This window comes from Mus caroli, unplaced genomic scaffold (assembly GCF_978045245.1).
Source record: "Mus caroli unplaced genomic scaffold, Mus_caroli_1 scaffold_2, whole genome shotgun sequence".
Taxonomy (NCBI): Eukaryota; Metazoa; Chordata; class Mammalia; order Rodentia; family Muridae; genus Mus; species Mus caroli.
Window position 1 is genome coordinate 21,585,299 of NW_028227257.1, and position 20,238 is coordinate 21,605,536.

At 46.8% G+C, this 20,238-nt stretch overlaps 1 protein-coding gene across 2 annotated transcripts in view; it reads left to right on the forward strand.

The window, feature by feature from the left end:
• The window catches only part of Tti1 (TELO2 interacting protein 1), a 46,963-nt gene extending 27,829 nt beyond the window's left edge, over nt 1-19,134 (forward strand). For both annotated transcript variants that reach the window (XM_021156698.3, XM_029474484.2), the window contains exons 3-8: nt 313-501; nt 3,599-3,747; nt 5,334-5,474; nt 7,333-7,537; nt 7,834-7,921; nt 18,484-19,134. In XM_021156698.3, coding sequence (XP_021012357.1) covers nt 313-501; nt 3,599-3,747; nt 5,334-5,474; nt 7,333-7,537; nt 7,834-7,921; nt 18,484-18,670 — 959 coding nt within the window. In that variant the 3' untranslated portion in view covers nt 18,671-19,134. The remainder of the gene's footprint in view (nt 1-312; nt 502-3,598; nt 3,748-5,333; nt 5,475-7,332; nt 7,538-7,833; nt 7,922-18,483) is intronic.
• The last annotated feature ends 1,104 nt before the right edge of the window (nt 19,135-20,238 follow it).

Sequence of the window (20,238 nt, forward strand, 5' to 3'; positions counted from 1 at the left end):
AGAGCATGGTGCTGTGAAAGGGATGGCTTTACTGGGAACTTTCTGGTTGTTCTGAAATGTGAAGTAATTTGGAATTAGCTAGATGTAAAGGAAGTGTTCTAGACATTCGAGAGCAATGTATAAGAGTTGTCCTGAGGCAGGAAAATGCCTCACCTACTAAAGGCACTGAAAAACAGCAAGTTGTCAGGTACCTGACTGGAGTGGGGTTGGGGTAGTTCAGAGCCATGCCAATCTTGCCAAAGAGCTTAATCTACTTATAAAGTGGCAGTGCCTGTCACCAATGACCAGGGTCATCATGATGTTTTCTTTCAGCACACTGGTTCCCAGACTTGGGTTCTACTGGGCAACTCCAACAGCGTAGTTTAGAAGAGGAGGGGAGGCAACTGCCAGCAGCTAGCGAGGCTAGCACCACAGCCGAGGACATCGAGCAGTTTGTACTGAGCTACCTCCAGGAGAAGGATGTGGCAGAGGGGAATGTTTCTGACCTTGAAGCTGAAGAAGGTAATTGCTATTTATTTTGCTTTCATGGTTCCTTCTTAAAACAGATCATTGTAGAAACAACAAAATCATTGCAGAAAAAAGTTGCTCCAAAACTTAGCTGTGCACACATATGTGTGTGTGTAAACTGCTTCCAGTTTCCATTCCTTTTTTTAAAAAGCAGAGTTTTTTCACGTGGTTGCTTTTGTTTTACATGGTTGCAAATAGTTTTTGTTTTGTGCTGATGAGGACTGAACCTAGAACTTACTACCACCAGGATCTGCCATGTGCCCGCTGCACCAGAGTCTAAATGCACCACATCCTTTCTTGCTTTCAGTAAAAGGACACTCCAGGTTTTTATAACCAGGGTTGGAGTGGCAGCTGCCAAGCATCCATCTCCCATGTGAAGTTGAGGTTGTCTCTAGCCTTGCTGTGATAAACAGTGTGGCAAAGGATGATTCTGTGTGTGATCTTTTCCACCTACATACATCTCTATAAATTCCTTCAAGTGGGGGTTTCTCCATCCAAGATAAAAACATCATCTGATGCTGACCAGATTCCTTCCAGATCAACCTACACCTTCCCAACAATGGCAAGGGTGCAAGAATTACTTGCTTCTTTTTTTTTCTATGTTGACGAGTCAAAAATGGCTTATTATTGTACTTTGCACGCCTTTGATTAATGCCCAAGTTGGACATATTTCTTTATGCTTCTTCCTATTATCCCCCCTGCAGGTCCATTGTCTATTCATAAGCTTCATCTTTATTGGTAGAGAAATATTGCAGTGTTTTTCTTACCTATTATATGAGAGGCGAGAAAAAGAGAGTTCAAGCCAGTATCAGCTCCGGCCTCTTGTTTTATTCACAAACTCAATCTGGAGCTTCAGGTCACAGAAGGATTAATAAATTATTAGAATCGCCTCTGCAAATATAAAATGCCAAGTCATAATGAGCTTGGTGGTCCCAGGACTATCCTAAATCGAACTGAGTCCCAAATTAGTTTGTTAGGTTGGAAGTGAGCAGATTTCTTTTTTTCTTTTTCATTTTCCCATCTGTGCTCTGATTCTAGTAAGTTGGAGCCAACACATTCATTCAGGATAACAGGAGAGTATACTGCCCAAGATAACAGGAGAGTATGCTGCCCAGGATAACAGGAGAGTATACTGTCCAGGATAACAGGAGAGTATGCTGCCCAGGATAACAGGAGAGTATACTGTCCAGGATAACAGGAGAGAAGAGTAGAGCGCGCCACAGTGAATGTAACAGATTCCCTTCTGAGCAGTGGAAAGTGGCACAGGTCCAAACAAGGCTCATGCAGAGTGGAGCTGGTATGGCTACCGTGGACAGAGTGCTCGCTCTGTTGTAGCCTGCCAGACTTTGCCTTCTATTTCTTTGCTAAGCCAACCCAAACCTTTCTATGGCCCACTCTCCAACCTTACCAAACCTACAGCTCCGAAGAGGGGATGACTGGGTCTATCATGATCAAAGTTGTCATTCTAATCCAAAATTCAAATTCCCATCAATAAATCTGTTCTCCTGTGACTAAGATCTCTGGTTCTTAGGCTAGTAAGATAATTCAGTCAGTAAAATGCTTGCTGTGCAAGCATAAGGACCTAGGTTTGATCCTCAGAATTCACATAAAAAGCCTGGCATGGGCTTGTAATCCCAGTACTTAGGATGTGAAGACAGGCAGGTCCCTGAGCTCTCTGGCCAGCTAGCCTAGTCTATTCAGTGAGCTCCAGACCAAATGAGAAATCCTGTTTCACAAAACAAGGTGCAAGGTGGATAACTTTCGAGGAAAAATGCCCAAGTTTGACTTCTAGCCTTTATATGCATGAACACACACACACACATGCACGCACACACACACACAATCACACAGAGATCTGGTTCTAGTAGATAGTTTCTGGAATCAGTTGGAGTGAATTAAACCTTCCTCCAAAAACAGAAGCTCACATCCCTGGAACAGCACTCTACAATAGTCAAATTTCAAACAGCAGATCTCCCCCAACCCCACCCCCACCTCACCCCCAAAGAAAAGCAGGCTAGCCCTGTCACTCTTGCAATTCCCAGTCTTCGTGAGTATTTGATTTCCTTGATTTCATAAGATTGTCTGTCGGTCTTGATACAGGTTTGACAAGAATGTTCTGTTAACCACATAAAGGCACCTCATAGATCCAAAGTCCTTTTCTCTGAGATACATTTCCATTCATCTTCTCAGCTTCTATGGAGACTAGTACAGCCATATTATAAGGTTCAGGTTTCCAGCAGAGGAATCTGAACCCAGAAAAAGTTAAGCAGTGCCCACCCCAGTGGGAATGCTAACTCAGAGCTGCTGGGGGGATAGTGGAACAGGGTAGGCCTCTAAGTAGACAGGACAGTCCTGTAGGGTGGGGATGGGGCCTGGGTTTCAGGCTGAGATGATGACAGCTGTGATGTCCTCCTCAGTCACTCTGTGTCAGCAGATAGATAGCCTTATCCCTTTGGTGCAGGTGAGATCATGGACAGTGGGAGGTGTTAACAGGTCGTGGAGTCTCCCTGGTCCAAGCCCCAGATCTGTGTATGCACCAGGCTGCCTTATAATGTCTGCTCTCAAAAAAAAGATAAGGGAGTGTTGGTGCTGACCATCCAAAGATCCTAATAGAAATGGTAAGCTTTGGCCCTCTGTGGTCAAAGGATGAATCAAAAGAAGAAAACAGAGAAAAGGCCACACCAGATACTGCCCAGCCTGGGGCTTCAAATTCAAACTGTGTCCCAAAAAAAGTTTTAAGTCATCTGCTATCCCATTTCCTATCCCTCCCAATACATTGTTATTTTCCTCCCATGCAAAAATTCATAGCATAGAGCCTGTGTTGTGTGTGGCAGACATGGAGATGGGGTGCCACTTACTGAGTAGCCTTGGCTGACCTTAGACTGATATCCACCTGCCTCTGCCTCTTAGGCTCTTGGGATTATAGGTATGTGCCGCCACACGTGGCAAACTTCTTGTATAACTTAGCCTAGATTCCTTACAGAGCTTCTCTGGACATTTTCCTCTTAAGTCCTATTCAGGAGTCTGAGGCTGGCAGTCACGTTGGGTGGAACACCTTTCTAAAGCATTCTCACCAATTTGGTTCTTTCAGAGGTGCAGTCAGCCCCTCCCAAAGTGGATGAGAATGACGCCCTTCCAGATGTGGAACCACCACTGCCGATGCACATCCAGATAGCCAAGGACGTGATGGAGCGCTGCATCCACTTGTCAGCAGATAAAAATCTGAAGATCCGCCTGAAGGTCAGCGTGTGACCCTTGTCTTCATGAGTAGAGCAGCAAGTCTGAGATGTGGTATGGTCAGTGGTAACTGGATAAGCAAGCAGATTTCCTCATTTCCTGGTCCATGTTTGATGTTTATAAGAAGCATCAGGAGGAGTTTTTCTGTGAGATGACAGTTTTAACATCTTTCTCTGTCAGCTCAAATGCCAAGAGGGAGCTGAGTCCCCTACCTTGAAACTGTGAAGCCTGGTGGGTTCACTGAGTCCCCAAGGCAAAGAGTAGCATGTGCTTCCAAAGGCTTCCATCATTTCTGTGCTGACTTGATGCGGGATGCAGCTTCTAGGAATTTAAAGTGGTTGTTCTAAGCCTGGCCCTTATTTCTATTTTCATCATAGGAAATAAAAAATCTAACACTTTCTGTAATTTGACTTCCTCATATGTCAGCAAAAGCCTGTGTGTGCTGCTGTCCTGACCACTACCTACAATTGACGCTGGCTGACAGTACTCAGTAGTAGATTCAAAGGTCAGTGTGCATCTAGGCTACCCCAAACCTCTCTGGTAAGACTGGCTGGCCCTCAGCTTCCTGCCTACTGATAGCAGCAACAAGACTTGGCCCCACCAGCTTCTCAGCCTGCTCCAGCTCCCTGCTTCCTGACTCCTGCAGTGGCTCTGCTGCTCATTTCCTACACCTGACTGAGCAGCTCTGTTGATGTCACACAGTACCTGCTGAAGTCAAATGGTTCAGGTCCTTCCCAGAACAGGTTCAAGTCCTTTCATGGTTCTGCCAACATCATATGACCACACATTTTTGCTGTGGTCTCCTAAGGGCCTCATCACTTCTTAACCCCCTTCAAATCCCTTCTTCACTCAGCAGCTACGATGACCTTCAGAAACATGGCTCTGTTGGGTCATTTCTCCGCTAAGACACTTGGAAATGCCCCAGTATACTTAGCACAAAATGAAAGATTCTTAACATGACCTTTTATGGTCCAACTCCATCTCATTCTCCTATTGTGGCTGCCCTCCCTTCTTAAGCAGGACACACAGGTCTTTTTTGGCTTGCTGTTTTGTTGGTGCTAGGTATGGGACCCACCGCACTGCACATGCTCAGTAAGCACTTTATCCCTAAGGTCCATCCCAGCCTCAGGGTCTTCGTTGTTTTGATCCATGTGTACAGACCTTCACTGTGAGCTGAGCTAGTGCCTGCTGGCTCACCATTTGTGTCTCCTCTTAGAAGCCATTCCTTAGAGACACCTTCCCAAGTGTGTGTTGTAAAGGTTTTTGTTTGTTTCTTTACATTGTACCCTTTATAGTCTTTTTCTCTATTGAATGGTATCTAAGATCTTTCACAGCTAGCCGTAAATCCCATGAAGGCAAGGAAGTGTATATATTTTGTCCTTGTATACTGGGTGTCCCCTTATACCTGGCCTGAACTGAGGTAAACAGGAGTAGCCAAAACTGGGCGATGAAGTTCATTTTGGAAGCAAAAGGTCTATCAGATTTCTAGTACTATCTTAGTGCATTTCTCAGGCTCACTCTGCTCAACTGCGACTTGGTCCCAGACATCTGATTTCAAGCTCTACTGCCTATTCTGTCTTTTCTTTCAGGTCTTGGATGTTCTGGGTTTGTGTGTGGAGGTTCTACAGACCCACAAGAACCAGCTCCTTCCCCTAGCTCATCGGGCCTGGCCTTCACTCGTACACCGACTCACAAGTGATGACCCCCTGGCAGTGCTCAGAGCCTTCAAGGTACTGACACCCCTGTCTGTCATGGGATGCAGGTCTGAAGCACAGAGGCTGCCCCCATCTTCTGCATCACTTTAATTTCTCTGACCTCTGGACACAGAGCTTGAAGAAAGTGCAGAAAAATAAGTAAAGCCCAGGAGAGTCTTTCGACTTTAAAGCTGAGTGAACTCGTAAAGGGAGGCCACTAGTGTTCACTGAGCATCTCTTGTGTGCCGGGCAGCAAGCTTAGCTCTTCCCACATGGAAGCTTACTTCATAGTTATCTGTAAGGTGCTTGCTACCTCTATTTTTGGCCAAGGTCAGAGACGATAACTTACCTTGGGACCGTGCAGCTAGTAAGGGATAGAATCGGGTTAGGCTCATGCTTCATGAACTGCATGGGAGTCAAGGTGATGGCCCATCTACCCAGCTCAAGCCTACAGTCACCATTTTCAGGTGGGGCTTAGGTACAGTTCTGTCGAGGATGAACTGAACTCTGGGGAAGACCTTTGAAAAGCTATAGCCTGTAGAGACGTCGTTCTCCCTGGTTAATTTGGCTATATGAGCACAACAATTTTCATTTATTTATTTATATCCTTCCTTGTTCTAAAAAGCACTAAACGGCATCCTACAGAGATACTTTACCATGCAAGACAACATAAATTGGAAGTGGATGAGCAAGATGAGGCAGAGGGAAGAGATATGGAAGGGTGGCAAGTGGGAGCTGGGACGCAGTCAGTATGCCCAGCATCTCTTGCAGCCAAAATACCAGCTTATATTTGAAGGACATAATTGATAATGTTAATTCCAAAGCAAAATTCATGAGATGGTGTGTATATGTGTCTGTCTCTGTCTGTCTGTGTGTTAAGAGGAAAGGGGGAGAGAGAGAAGAGAGCCTGGAGGAGGCAGAGTGGGAAGGAGGTATTACTAAATCTTATTCAGATGTACTGTTTCCCTTTATGAAAATTAATAGGTTATTTAAAATGACAGGCAGTGTAGAGAAATGAAAGCATATGAAGCTGTGTGCACTGTGAGCAAGGCCGCTTTCTCCACTGCAGACACATTAATAGGGCTTTACCTGAGGTCACGTGATACAGCTGAGGTCCTGAGAGGAGACCTTACTCTGCAGACTGGACGGTGCTCTGTGCCCATTATGCCTTGCTTACTGATTCTTAAAGAAAGTCCTATCCTCCTGTTTGCTCAGCCTTGTGCAGTGGGGCAAAACATTTCAATATGTTCTGCTACAGAAAGTTTAAACGACACATGCAAAGAGACTGCCTGTTGTGAAAGATAGAAAAGGGCTGATGTACATGAGAGATTATGCAGTCGAACACACAGAACACAGTGATGGCTCCAGCCACAAATACCAGCCTTGGCTTGCCAGGGAGGGACTGTAGTCTGACCGCTATCCTCCTGATGCCTTCACATGGCAGCTGCTGAGCCTCGAGTGTGTTTGCTCAGCCAGCAAGAGTTAAAAGCCCTGGTCTTCTCAGGGGGTCTTAGGAAGATTCTAGAGATGATCTACACGAACGAACGGCTTTAGGTTCTCGTTCCCCCTCCCTCCCTCCCTCCCTGCCCCCCCCTCCCTCCAAAAAAGGAGAGGAAATCAAGGTATTAATCATATTATTCATCCAACCAAAGCTCCCTCAGAATTACTCTCTATGTAATCTGTATTTATGGATAGAAGCATCTATGCCTTGGAAGCAGAGACCTCTGAATTCATAACTGTCAGAATCACAAACCATGGGCAAAGAATTAATGGCAGTAATTCTATTTTTTTTTTCCTAAGTAGAGCCCTAGATAGAATTGAATTACCAAGCATGTTCCGGCCCTCTTGCTGCTTTAGCAGTGTGCAGTTACCAGGTTGGGAACTGTTTCTGCAGGTTTTACAGACACTTGGAAGCAGATGTGGCGATTTTCTCCGGAGTCGGTTCTGCAAAGATGTCCTGCCAAAATTGACCAGCTCCTTAATCACCCAGGCCCCCATCAGTGCCAGGGCTGGACCAGTTTATTCTCATACACTGGCCTTCAAGCTACAGCTGGCTGTCTTGCAGGGCCTGGGCCCCCTCTGTGAAAGTCTGGACTTGGGTAGGTACCACATGGTCTCCCAGCCACAGAACTTGCATGTAACTCGATGCCCCTTCTTTACATCCTCTGACTGGAGCTTGTGTCCCTCGCCTCCCTTCTTGGATACCTCCCTCCCTCATTCTACCCTAGCCCCCTACCTGGCCTTTTACTTTAGAGTATTCCTGGTTTGCTGGAAAGTATAAAGTATTTTAAGGGCCTTGCATGGCTAATCTTAGGTCCCTAGACAGTGATTGGTTATTGCTTGTCCCAAATGCAGTCTGAGAGCCTGAGGCTTGTTTTGTTTTTCTACCCTGCAGGTGAGGGTGACCTGAATAAAGTGGCTGATGCCTGCTTGATTTACCTCAGCACCAAACAGCCCGTGAAATTACAAGAGGCTGCCAGGAGGTAAGTCTGCTTCATCACCTGCATCTCTTTACGTCTGTTCTAAATTATAGATGATTTGCTAATAGTGGGCAGAGTTGAGGCAATCTCTGCTCCCTTTTCTCTCTCCTTGCCAGGTTAAGATGATTTCTTTAGCTGTGCCAACTCCAAGGATGGTATTTTGACTAGATGCTTTCTCTTCGCAGGAGACCTTTTTCTGTGCTGCAATGTCAGCAACAATTCTAGAGGGACACAAAGCAGAAAGGTTGGGTGCTGGAGGGAACCCAAACCCTCCTGCCTGGAGGGCTTCCAACTCTCTACTCTGTACCTTGTGATCAGTGACCCAACACCTTACTACGTCTCTGCTCCCTCCATAGCAAAGCCGAAGGAAAGCGCTAGGTGTGCTGTGACTATCTCTACACAAAGTCTTATATGGTAGAAGACTGTGCAAAACTGGGTGTGGTGCAGGCAGATGCATGCCTGTGTCCAGACCCTATACCACTCAGCTGCTTCTGGCAATAAGCTGACCCAAAGGACAACTTTTGAGACTTTTGGAATCCAAAATTACATGAACCCAATTTCCCAGCGTTTGGGCCATGCCTGTTAGAGAATAGCAGTACCTCTGATGCAGGCTGTTTGGGTTCCTCGAGGACTAAGTGATTTTTCGTACAAGTTGAAACTAAGCACAACAGTGTCCTCACCTTGAGACCCAGAGTGCGTCCTGGCCTCCTCTGCCCAGCCCTCCTACCTACTGGGAACAGGCTGTCCTGTGTAGCGGCCTGCCTCTGGACATCTGCTGCCAGGGCCGCCTGGGCTGCCAGCTTCTTCTGGGCATAACCCCTTCTCCCCAGGTAACTGGAGTTAGTGCTGATCATCCTTGCTGGGGTGGGAGTCAGATGACTCCTCCATTCCACCCAAGGCACTGCGAAGGCAGCTCTAACTGTGGAATAGGAGAGTCACCTGCTCCCTTAGAAGCCTTGCGCTCCCTACAAGTGAAGGGAATATCTTTTGGAATTGATTTATTGTCTTTGCAATTCTTTGCTTCTGATTTCCTTGGTAGCTTTATTTCCTCTGTCCCTTTCCTGTCGAATCTCTTATACCCAGAATCAAGCATAGTTTCTGGAGCTTAGGGGTACATCCCGAGGAGCTCCTTATCCTCCAGCACCCCTGTTTCTTAAAGAACCAGCATGAGGTGAAAGTGCTCCTCCCTGGGCCCAGCTGCAGCTGGCTGCACTGTGACATAAGGTGCAACCCAGCACGTGCTGCCTTTGTCTTATAAAAATCTGATTTTTTTTTAAGCCGGACAGTGGTGGCGCACGCCTTTAATCCCAGCACTTGGGGAGGCAGAGGCAGGCAGATTTCTGAGTTTGAGGACAGCCAGGGCTACACAGAGAAACCCTGTCTCGAAAAATCAAAAAACAAAAAAACAAAAACCTTGATGTTTATGCTTCCCATCCCGGTCTGCTTTTCCTGCATTCACTGCATCCCATCTTTCAAGTTTAGAGCCATCAAATAAGCTGATACTCATAATACATTTATCTTTTCACTTCTCATTCTTTTTTGCCACTGAAAGCAATTAAACCCAGAATCAGACCTTGCTGAATCTAAGCTGGTGCTCGAGGTGGCTGGAGGAGGGGGATGCGGCTAGACCACTTGGCTGCAGCTGCCTCTGTTTGCTTCTGCACCTTCTCTTCCACCAGAGGTTGGGTTGAGTCAGATGGGCCCTCTCTGCCTCGTGGGAGGGAGAGGAAGTACAAGGCTGATTGCTTCACCCACAGCTCATCTGCAGACTTATTCTGAAGGGGGTGAGGGAGGTGAGAATTAGTGCTGTGCTTGATCAGGAGCTGATTTGGCATCTTGACTCAGAAATTAATGAGCTTTCTAAATAGGAGGAGCCACCCAAGGCAGTAGACGGGCCTGGTGTCCTGAGCCACACACCATTGGAGACAGTGGCATGGTGGGGCTGACTGTACTGAAGCAGTCATGGTGGTCCTGAGGAGAGAGTAAGATGGAGGCCCTATCCCCAGCTGGTTTGTTCTTGTTCTCTTTCCTTAATCCCTGTGTCCCTTACTAAGATAACGCCTATCTGCCCACTTGGAAAACTCACTGTTCCTCTTCTACTCAAGTTCCAATGTAGTCAGGGCACCGTAACCCATGACCTGAGCCACCACAGGATCCTCTTCCTCTGCCCCTCAGTTTTCACCACATAATAGTCAGAGTAACACAACATACACTGTCATGAGAGAAGGAAAAATTGCTGTGTTTAAGGAGCTTGTAGCAGGTTTTATAAAAAGACAGACCTCAGTTTTGACTCCAGAAGTAACAGGGTAAATCAGAACGGTCTACACACTGCTCCTCTGTCTGCCAGAGAGCTAATGAGGGAAACTTTGAAGGCCAGGGACTGCTCTGAGTGCTCTGCCTTCTACAAGGCGGCAAACAGCATGCCTGGGAGTGGGTGTTTCTGTGGGTCTCAGAGCCATCGTGATGTGGAGTACCAAGGTGGCAACTGATGAAGAGTTCTTTCATCCACATCGCAGCTGGGTTTTCCTTCCTTCCTCTTGTTTGCTTTCCCTGGCTTCAAAGAATGACCAAGCCTCTGTTTGCTATTTTAATTTGTTATTTTAAATATAGCCTTCGTGGCAGGCTTTTACATCTAGGTTGTAAACTCTGGAAATGGAAATTGATCAGGGGATGGTTGATATAACCAAGGCTGTAAATGCTAAGAGTGGAGATGCCATTCCAGTTTAATGCTTTTATCTGGCAAATGTGCCTTGTAAGGAGGGGCATAAATCTTTCGACTTGGGGGAGTGGTGGGGGCAGGAAATAGCCTTGCTGCTTATTACCACCAGGTGTCACTGTTAACTGTGATGGGGGTGGGGAGCTCCTTCAGGTCCCATGCAGTTAAGTAACTTTAATGGATGACGACAGATAAGTAAATCATATTTCAGGGCATGGGAAGAGTAGCCAACAAGCCAGGCGAGATCAGTGTCAGGAAGAGGAAGCCCTGGATTAGCAGAAAGCAGAAGCAAACTTGGCTGATTTACCTTCCCAGGTAGCCCAGAAGCCTCCAGGATATCTCCCAGCATGCAGTTCTGTGCCCTTTTGACCACTGAAACTTTGCAACCCCCTGCCCACCGCTCACCACCCCATCCCAATTTCAGTTGTCCCTTGAGTCTGTGTACTCAGTGTGCCAATCTCCTCCTAGCCTCTGAGGCTCTCTGTCCTGCAGTGAGGTCTTATATGCACCTTCACTCTGGACCAAAAGCAAATAAAACTAGGCAATATCTTCTGGTAAAAACATGAAGCCTGTGCCCAATGAGTTTCATGACAGACAGAGCTCCCAGGCTGCTTGGTCTCTGCCAACCCCAGACCCTAGTTAGGGATGCTGGCATACCTTTCACAGTGCTAGTGTTGATGCTGTTATTCCCTAGTCCTGGGTGGGAGGTGGAAGGGCAGTACAGTATTCATTCCTCCTTCACCACTTGATGGTGGTGCCCCCTCACAGGGTCTTTGTACAGATGAGTTCTTTTTATGTAGTCAGAAAGTCAACTCTGAAAATTGTGCAATGAACTCTGCATGCCAAGGACTGTCTGGGTACTGAAAAAGGAGGAAAGAAGACAGGAGGTCTCTGCCCTCATGTTACATGTGTATATACACTGACCAAATGTATGTGTGCTGTGCATGTCACGTGCATACATCTGGATGCATCCTTCCTTCTAAATCTACTTGTCACTGACATCTGAAGTGAGCTTTCTTCTCAGAGGAATCTTTTTTTATGTTAATTGGGGCACCCCACCCCACCTGCATTTGTGGAGGAAGTCAGGAGCAGGTTTGAAGGTTCATTTATCAACTGACTTCCCTGTTCACTTTCTAGCAGTAGGATCCCAGCCCATCAAAGAACCAGCCGGTGCCTTCAAACCTTGGACAATGCAGACTAGCATAGGCTCCTCATTTCATCCCTGCCAGAGCCCGACTCCTCTCTACACCACACACATGCCTGTCTGTTTGAACAGATCAGGAGCCACAGAGGTGATCCACTAGTTAGGCTAGCTCAAAATGAATACCTGGTCTCCTGAATGGGGATGAGGGGCAGCTCATTTGAAGCCTGCCTACAAAGCCGTTTCCCCTGGACTGCACCGGCATGGAAATGAGGGCACTCCTCATATTTTTCCTTTTGACATTTGATTAATAGTTGACAAATCCAGACCCAAGTAGTTAGCTTTCCTATTATCCATCTTTGACAGCCACTGCTGCTTTTCTTTTCAAGGCCTATTGTTCTAAAAATACACTCAGATCTGAAGCTGTTCTCTGTGCACACAGAGGCGTGATTTTATGGTGTCAGAGATAAGAGACATCTGCCATGCAGATTACAAACAAAGCAGGTTACTGGGTTTCTGAAATGAAGGCAGGGATATCGCACTACTGAAACCATGTGTTGCCTGTACTTCACTGATGCTGTAGTATGTCATGAGATTGCTAACCTGCTTGTTTGCCATTGTGTGTGATGCTTGCCTATATATGTGCATGCAGAGGCCAAGTACCAAGATCACAGGCATGTGCCATAATACCCCACAGAAATACATTTCTAAGAGTTGTTATGTTGCCCATCAATGGGAGCTGCTGGCCTAGTGCCAAAGCATGGGTCATAGAAAAAAATAATTTGAGTAGGAGAGGGCAAGTCACATAGATTATCACAAAAATATCATCTTTCTGGTAGGGGTAGGAAATACTGCACGTGGCCTCTGAATATGCCAGCAAGTGCTCAGATCAGCTTTGAAGCCAGTGGACAGCAGCACTGTCATGGGGCCTTAGCCTGGAGGTGGAAGAGCCAGCCAGATGGAAGGGGCTGCATTTAAAACCCACCCAGTAGGACTTAAACCCTGCCTGGTTCTGACTTCCTTTTGAATTGTCCCTAACAGATTGGACCTCTCCATATCAGACCCTTTTAAATATGCATGAAGTATTCTACTGCATTTATGATACTCTGTCTTGTGATACTTTAGGGGTATGATTAGCATCATACGCTGCTACTAGTGTTTATGGTTTTAAGTCCTGTCCTCACTGCATTTAAATATTTTTAATAGGAGTCTCTGAGTGTGCGTGTTGGAGGTCGATCGATGGATGAATGGTTTTGAACAGGTAAATATAGTTAGGTCTAACAAGTAAGTGTAGCTGCAAAGGTAATTGGTAGCATGTATTTGGAGAGTAAATTGTTGCTTCCAGTCATAATCCCCCATCCCTAGCATTTAGAAACAAACAAACAAACAAAAAAAAAAAAAAAAAAAAAACAGCCTTGGTGCAGAGGAATATAGCAAAATTGAATAGCAGGAAAGGACAGGCTTGAAATACTGGTTAACCAATGAACCAAGACCCATTAGAGTAAATTACTGAGTATGGGAACATAGCCCCATTGCTGGCTGGCTGGGACAATTCGATGCCCTGGCATCCATTTGTTTAAAAGGCAGCACACAGCCTCATTTGCAGTATTGGCATGCTCGGAGTAATGGAAGAAGAGATGGCCAGAGAAAGAGGCGTATGGAGGCTGTTCTGCCAGAGAGGGAGCAGCGGCCTGCTTACCAGTGCGTAGGTTTGCTTCTTGGTAACCTTTTTGCAGGCCCATGTGGGAAGAGTGTGGAACACGCTACCAAGGAGATATCCCAAAGCTACTTCCTTCCTTAGACATCTCAGATAAACAGATCACAGAGCCGCAAGTGCTTTACCTCTGACATGTGCCCTGACAACTCCTGAGAGCATTTTATAGATCCAGAAAAAGAAAAGGGACATCAGATCCTTCAAACAATTAATTGAGAAAGAATAGCCTGTCACTAGGAGAGCTGGGAGCCCTGCACCTCAGCTACAGTTTGGTTAGCTATGGTGGACCCTGATTGGCTGACGGATTTCTGGAGTCTAGTTTAAGCAGATGTTGTCTAGACAGACGCTGGAGACATGCTCTATTGCTGTGACCAGGTACTTCTTTTAGGTTTTGCTACTGTGGATGGGGCTAGATAACCCAGTGCTTGTGCTGTAGATCTGTAGCGGCCTGTAGAAGCCAGGCAGCACGTAACAACTGTCCATCTGCCCCTGGAGTCATCATTGGCCATGTGTTCTCCTTAGGAACCTGTCCCTGGCTGCATCCACAGAGGGCCTCTGGGATCGCCTAGCCATACTCCACCTTACCCAGCAGATGAGACCCTGAAACCACAGCCTTCCTCTGCCACCTTTGCAGCATCCCAGAGACCTAGCACAGTGTCTGGGCTGATAGGATACTTGCAAATGTCTCAGCCACAAAGATAAGGCCCTGCCATTCACACACTTCCTGCCTCCCCAGGCCACCATACCCCGGGTGGCTCACTGGAGAACCACAGTGCTGATCCTGAAGAGATGCTTTTCTTCTGTTGGTTTGGCCTCTAGTTTATTAGGTACTTACTGATACCGTCAACTGTAGATAGGGCTGAAGTGCAGTGAAATGGCTGCCTGCATGAAGTAAAATTCAATAAAACCGCATTTTAAGTGAAAAATCAGTATAAACACCAGGCTTCTTTGCCATGGAAACAGAGGTTGCTTAGAAACTGCCTAACGGCGAGTTCTAAATTTTTTAAAGTCAAGTTATCATTTAAGCTACACAGCCCTACAGGTTATTGAGAGATAATCACCTGCCTCAGGACATGTGGAGGCATGAGGCACAGCTGAGTGCCTCCTGCGCTCAGAGGACCAGGTAATCTCTTGATAACTGTGCTCCCTGGAGCCACCAATTTGGGCCTGAGGGAAGGAGAAAGGAGTTTCGTTTAGGAGTTAAATAGTGTATGTATATTTTTCAGAAATTGTTTCTCTTTGGGTTTGAAAAAAATGGTGAAACTGGCCATTTGGCGTGTTCAACACCGTCCATCGCTGCCATGTCTGAAGATAGACTGGGGACTCGGTCCAAGCAGTTGCCTTGGTCACTCAAAGCAGAAGGCTTGCCTTTGTCTTCTGGCTTGACTTTGTAGAAAGACTGGGTGGGAAGTGGCCCCAGACAAGGAGCTCCAGAGCTGGGGATCAAAGCCAAAGGCTCTGGAGCCCTTAGACACAACCTCCCAGGCCTCAGGCTCAGCTCCAGTGGCAAAGCCAACAGGGCTCAGGTTAAGAATTTGTCAGTGTTTAGGGTTCAGCAGACCGCATGCCTCCCACCCAGCAAGAGTGCAGCTGCGCCTGCCAGCCATCTGCTTCCATGGCACCGGGTTCATTTCCCACCTCAGGCATGCAGAAGGTAAAATACGTGTCCCTGATATAACAGCCAAAAATAGAACCCTGTGGCTGAGAATTGGGCCCCATCGAGGCACCGAGATACCGTGGAGCGGAGTGAGACAAAAGACAAATGCCTTGCCCTTCTCACACTGCGCATATCCACAGTGGGCCGTGCTGCTGGAGTTGGTAGTGATCATTCCTCAGCCTCGAATGCTCTTTGTTCTCCCCCACCCGTCTGTGCGTGCGTCTGTCTCTCTCCCTCTCCCCTCTTTCTCTGTCTATATCACTCCTGTGTCTCTGTGTGCGTGTGTCTGTGTCTCTCTCCCTCTCCCCTCTTTCTCTGTCTATATCACTCTGTCTCTGGAACACTGCTGTCATTAGACACCCAGGGACAGTGCTTCCCTGCCTTTCCCTCCCCCACCTCAGCACAGTCCCAGTGGGGAGGCTAGGCTGCCTGTGGTCATCCTTGAGAGAAAGTGGAAGCAGCTTCCTGAGAGAGGACGCTGATTTGCCTCCTGCAGCTGAGGCAGAAGGAACTTGCTTGCTGTTTGCCTCACTCGGGTATCTAAGCAAAGCACTGACAGACACCCAAAATGATTCCTGAGAGTTTGACTCTGCTTAATAAAAGCAGTGACCTCTGCACATGGCTTGCTTTCTTCCCTGTTCACATTTTATTTGGAGATCTCAGAGGGTGAACACAGCACCCCATTCAGCCTGTAGTCAAAGCAGATTTTTGGGCCATGGTACCTTCTGCTGACTGCTGCCCAGATACAAGTATTCCTTGAAGGAAGAACAGCAGCAGCTGGAGAAATTGTTCCAGTTCTTGAAGTAGAGGGGAAAAAAAATCAAATGAAATCATTTGCATTCTAACAGTCTTTGGCACCAAGGAAAAACTGTCAGCAGTGTCCCATGCAAACAGAAGTACTCTTCCTGGGTTTGGTGGTTTATCATTCCCTCACCACTCTAATTATCAAAGATATTTTTGTTTTTAAACAAAAATTGCCTCCCACACAGGCGCCATCGCTTTTCTGCAGTGAAGTGGAAACGGTGAATTAGAATATTCTAATCACTTCTTCAGCAACCACTGAATAGGTTATAAACACAAGATTATTCTAAGCTAAGAAACTTAAAATAGTTTAGGCAAGCTGCAAAGTCTCCCTACACACATGCACACATGCACCCACCCCTATTGTCTCCCTGTCCCCAGCCTAAGTCCATCACTCACAAAGAAGAAAGCAAAACTGGCTTCAAAGAATAAGAGGTAGCTCTTCCAAGAGCACTGGCTTGTCAGATTAATACAATTAAAAACCAAAAATTACGTTTTATTTAGCAATCATTTTATTCCCATTTGCCACTCAAGGGTGCACTAGCGGGCCTAAAATTAGTAACTGTTGAGAATGAGATCTGATTCACCAGATAGGCGTTGTGTTGTACACTGTATTAATGCTCCTCAGCTCCCAGGAGGAATCAGCTCCAGGGCCCATAGGTATCAAGTCCTTTGTGTAAAGGCAGCATGTCTGCAAAGCCTGGGCCTGTGGTGATCGCTGACAAATGGAAACACATAGGGACAAGGACAAAGCTTGTGTGTGTTCAGTACAAATGGAATTTGTTTTTCAGGTATATTAATTCACTAGTTAAATCTGGGGCAGAGTCACAAGTACAGAGGGCTGATGGTGTTTTTAGCTGGTAAATGGGCATCATGTAGAAATGGGCATGAACAACAAACATGTAATGTGTGTAATATGTGTGAAAACTTTGTAACAAAACCCATTCCTGTTTATGCTGATTTCAAAACTGAATTTAAACCATGCTTGGAGGGTAGAGAGAGCGTGTAAAGGCACTCGCCGAGGAGCCTGATGTCCTGAGTTCCATCCCAGGACCTCTGTGGCAGAAAGAGAACCCATTCCTGCAAGTTGTCCCCTGACCGCCGAACAAATGCCATGGCAGGCATGTGTTCGAGCACACACAAAATATAAATAAAGTGTAAAAAAAAAAAAAAGAAAGGTTTTAGTAGGGACTGACATGTACTTTGAACCTTAGCAAAACCATCAAGAATGAGAAAACTGAAAACCGGGTATGACTGCTTGTACTCACCAGCACTTGGGGTGTGGAGGCAGGAAAATCCAGAGTTCAAGGTCAATATTGGCTACTTAGCAAATCTGAAGCCAGTCTGGGCTACAGTAGACCCTACCTCAAAGAAAAAGAAAGGAAAGCAGTGGGGAAACTGAAGCAAGACCATGTGTGCATATTCTAAGGCTACAGAGCTGTGATCCAGGGTAACAAAGTCTTTGACTGTTCTTCCTGGAAGGGGTATCCCTCAAAGTCATTAGCCAGCCTCCAGATGAGTCGCTCAGTCCTCAGGCAAGTGAGAGCCTGTTAGTCAGCAGGTATGCTGAGCCAGGGGAGACACCAAACACCACAGCCACATCCCTGCTGCTGAGAAACAGAGACCTGAGAGAGGAGAAGATGGAAGTCGCCTGGACTGAGTGGGAAAGCAGCCCCTCCAGCAGGTGATTCCATGTGTAAGCTGATGGGGCCAGCATAGGGAGGGCTTCATTCACACAGCCAGGTGTGTGGGGTTTACAGGAGCCTGTCAACTCTGGTGGCCCTCGTTCAGAAATAGTTGAGTAGACAATAGCCAAAAGTTCAGGTCAAGATGAAGGATTTCAGGCTGGAGAGATGGCTCAGTGGTTAAGAGTACTGACTGTTCTTCCAGAGGTCCTGAGTTCAATTCCCAGCAACCACATGGTGGCTCACAACCATCTGTAATGAGATCTGAGGCCCTCTTCTGGTGTGTCTGAAGTAAATAAATCCAAAAAAAGGATTCCATTTCTGGCAACATACCATGGCCCTGGCCCCTGAGCTCTGGGTTATGTTTACACAGGCCATCAGTGCTGCCTCAAGAGTCCTTGGCCAGCCTTTGATGGGTACAAATCCTGTTGGCCCTTGGACCCAGACCTCTAAGAAGCCGTGGCTCTGAGTAACCAGAATGGATTTCCCCAAGGCACATGAGAAGTTAAAGGCTTGCCCAGGTCCCCAGGCAGAGGTGATGATGCAGGGCTGGGCCTGTCATTCCTTCAGACTCCAGCTTTACAGTTAGGAGCTTCTTTGTGTCAATACTGCTCTCTTTGGACTAATGACTGTTTTACTCCGGGTCAGTGGGTCAGAAGCTGGGTGCCTGGGTTTTTAGGCTTTGGAGCCATTCTCAAGGCCCTGTCTTAGGATCTAAAGTGTGGTGCCTCTGCTGTTTGAAGTGACTTGCTCTCTCAGAGAGGCCAGTAAACAGCCCTTGGATAAGCAGTAGCCCTCCTCCCTGCCTTTTCCCTCCTGCCTCCCTTACTCATGAAGTCCTCTCTCCACAGCGTCTTCCTCCACCTGATGAGAGTAGACCCTGACTCCACCTGGCTCCTCCTGCATGAGCTGTACTGCCCTGTGCAGCAATTCACAGTCCCGCATCCCAGCCTTCACCCAGTGCAGCTGCAGGGGGCCACTCAGCCACAGAACCCCTATGCCACCAATGTGTGCCACCTGCTTCTTCAACTGCAGTGATCCTGCCAGACCCTGGCAGCCAGAAACTGAGCTGAGCCACCCTTCCTGGATACAGTTCGGCAACACAGTGGTGAAGGTGGATTAGACAGCGATCAATGTATAAATTGATCAGTCACACGACTGCTTACAAATTGGACTGAAGGAAAGTAGCTCACTGTTATTTATATTTCACTCTTTGTGTTTTCAGATGACATTGTCTGGTGGCTCTAAGAGTTTAACTCTTTAGCTTACTGTCTGCACAACCCCTCTGCTGCCTCACAAGTCCCCTACACACACATACACATATCCCTTGTGTTCCACACCCAAGTGTGATTCTCAGCACCCATTAGTAGCTCACAACCATCTTTATAACTCCAGTTTCAAGGGATCCAACCCCCTCTCCTGACCTCAAACACCAGACTTGCACATGGTGCACAGACACACTCATGAGCCAAACACTTATAAGATAAATAAATCTTTTCAAAAATGTCTTGATGAGAGATTTATTTCTTCATTTTTGGAAGAGAGCTTTTTTTTCTTACAGTCCTTTGCTTCGGGGTATGGGACAGGCCATGTTGCTCATGAACTTGCAGGAATCAGCTCTCTCCTTCCATCATGTGGTTCCCAGGGATTGAACTCAAGTCAACAGGCTTGGTGGAAGCACCTTTATCTCTTGAGACATCCTTCCAGCTCCCTCACACCCCATTTATTGTAAAGCAGTGTTACTCTATAGCCTTGGCTGTTCTGGAACTTACAACATAGCTAAGGCTGGCCTTGAACATGTGACAATTCTCCCTCAACTTGCTGAGTACTCTGATTACAGATATGAGCTATCACATCCAGCTTGATTTCATTTTTTCAGGTGTGAGCGTTTTGCCCACATGTATTGTGTATGGATGGATACCATGTGTGTGTGCTGGGTGCTGGAAGAGGCTGATCTCCCTGGAACTAGAGGTATGGGTGGTCGTGAGGCACCATGTAGACACTAAGATCCAAACTGGGGCCCATTGGAGTAGCAGCCAGGTGCTCTTAACTGCTGAGCAGTCTCTCTACTCCTCTATCAGCTTGGGTTTTGGTGGTTGTTGTTGTTTGTTTGTTTTTTAATTCTTGGTACTAGCATTCTAGCCCTGGTAAAAGCTGGGATGGATGTGGCTAAGTAGTAAAATGTGCCCAAGGCCTTGGGTTTGATTCTAGCACCACACACAAAATGTACTCACCTGCGTAAGCCAGGGTCCTCAGATTCTCTGGCCATTCTTGCTTCACACACAGTCCTGCTCACTTGTCTAGCTCACTGACCTAGGGATGATTCTCAGATCCTAGATGTCTCACACAAGCTTTTAAATGCCTACTGTGGCTGTATGTAAAAAGCCCAGTAGGGAATCCTTTAGTGATATCAAACGTTCAGTGTCTTCATTTCTCCATCACATCAGAATTCAGGTAAGCTGTATATACTGGGGTACTGTTGTGCCCCCGAATACTTCTTACTTTACAGCTTCCCCTTACACCTCTCTTTGCTTGAAGGGTTTGCTGTCTCCTCCGTGGCCTCCTATTTCTGCTGCATGGATTTACTAATTGCATCCACGCAGGGC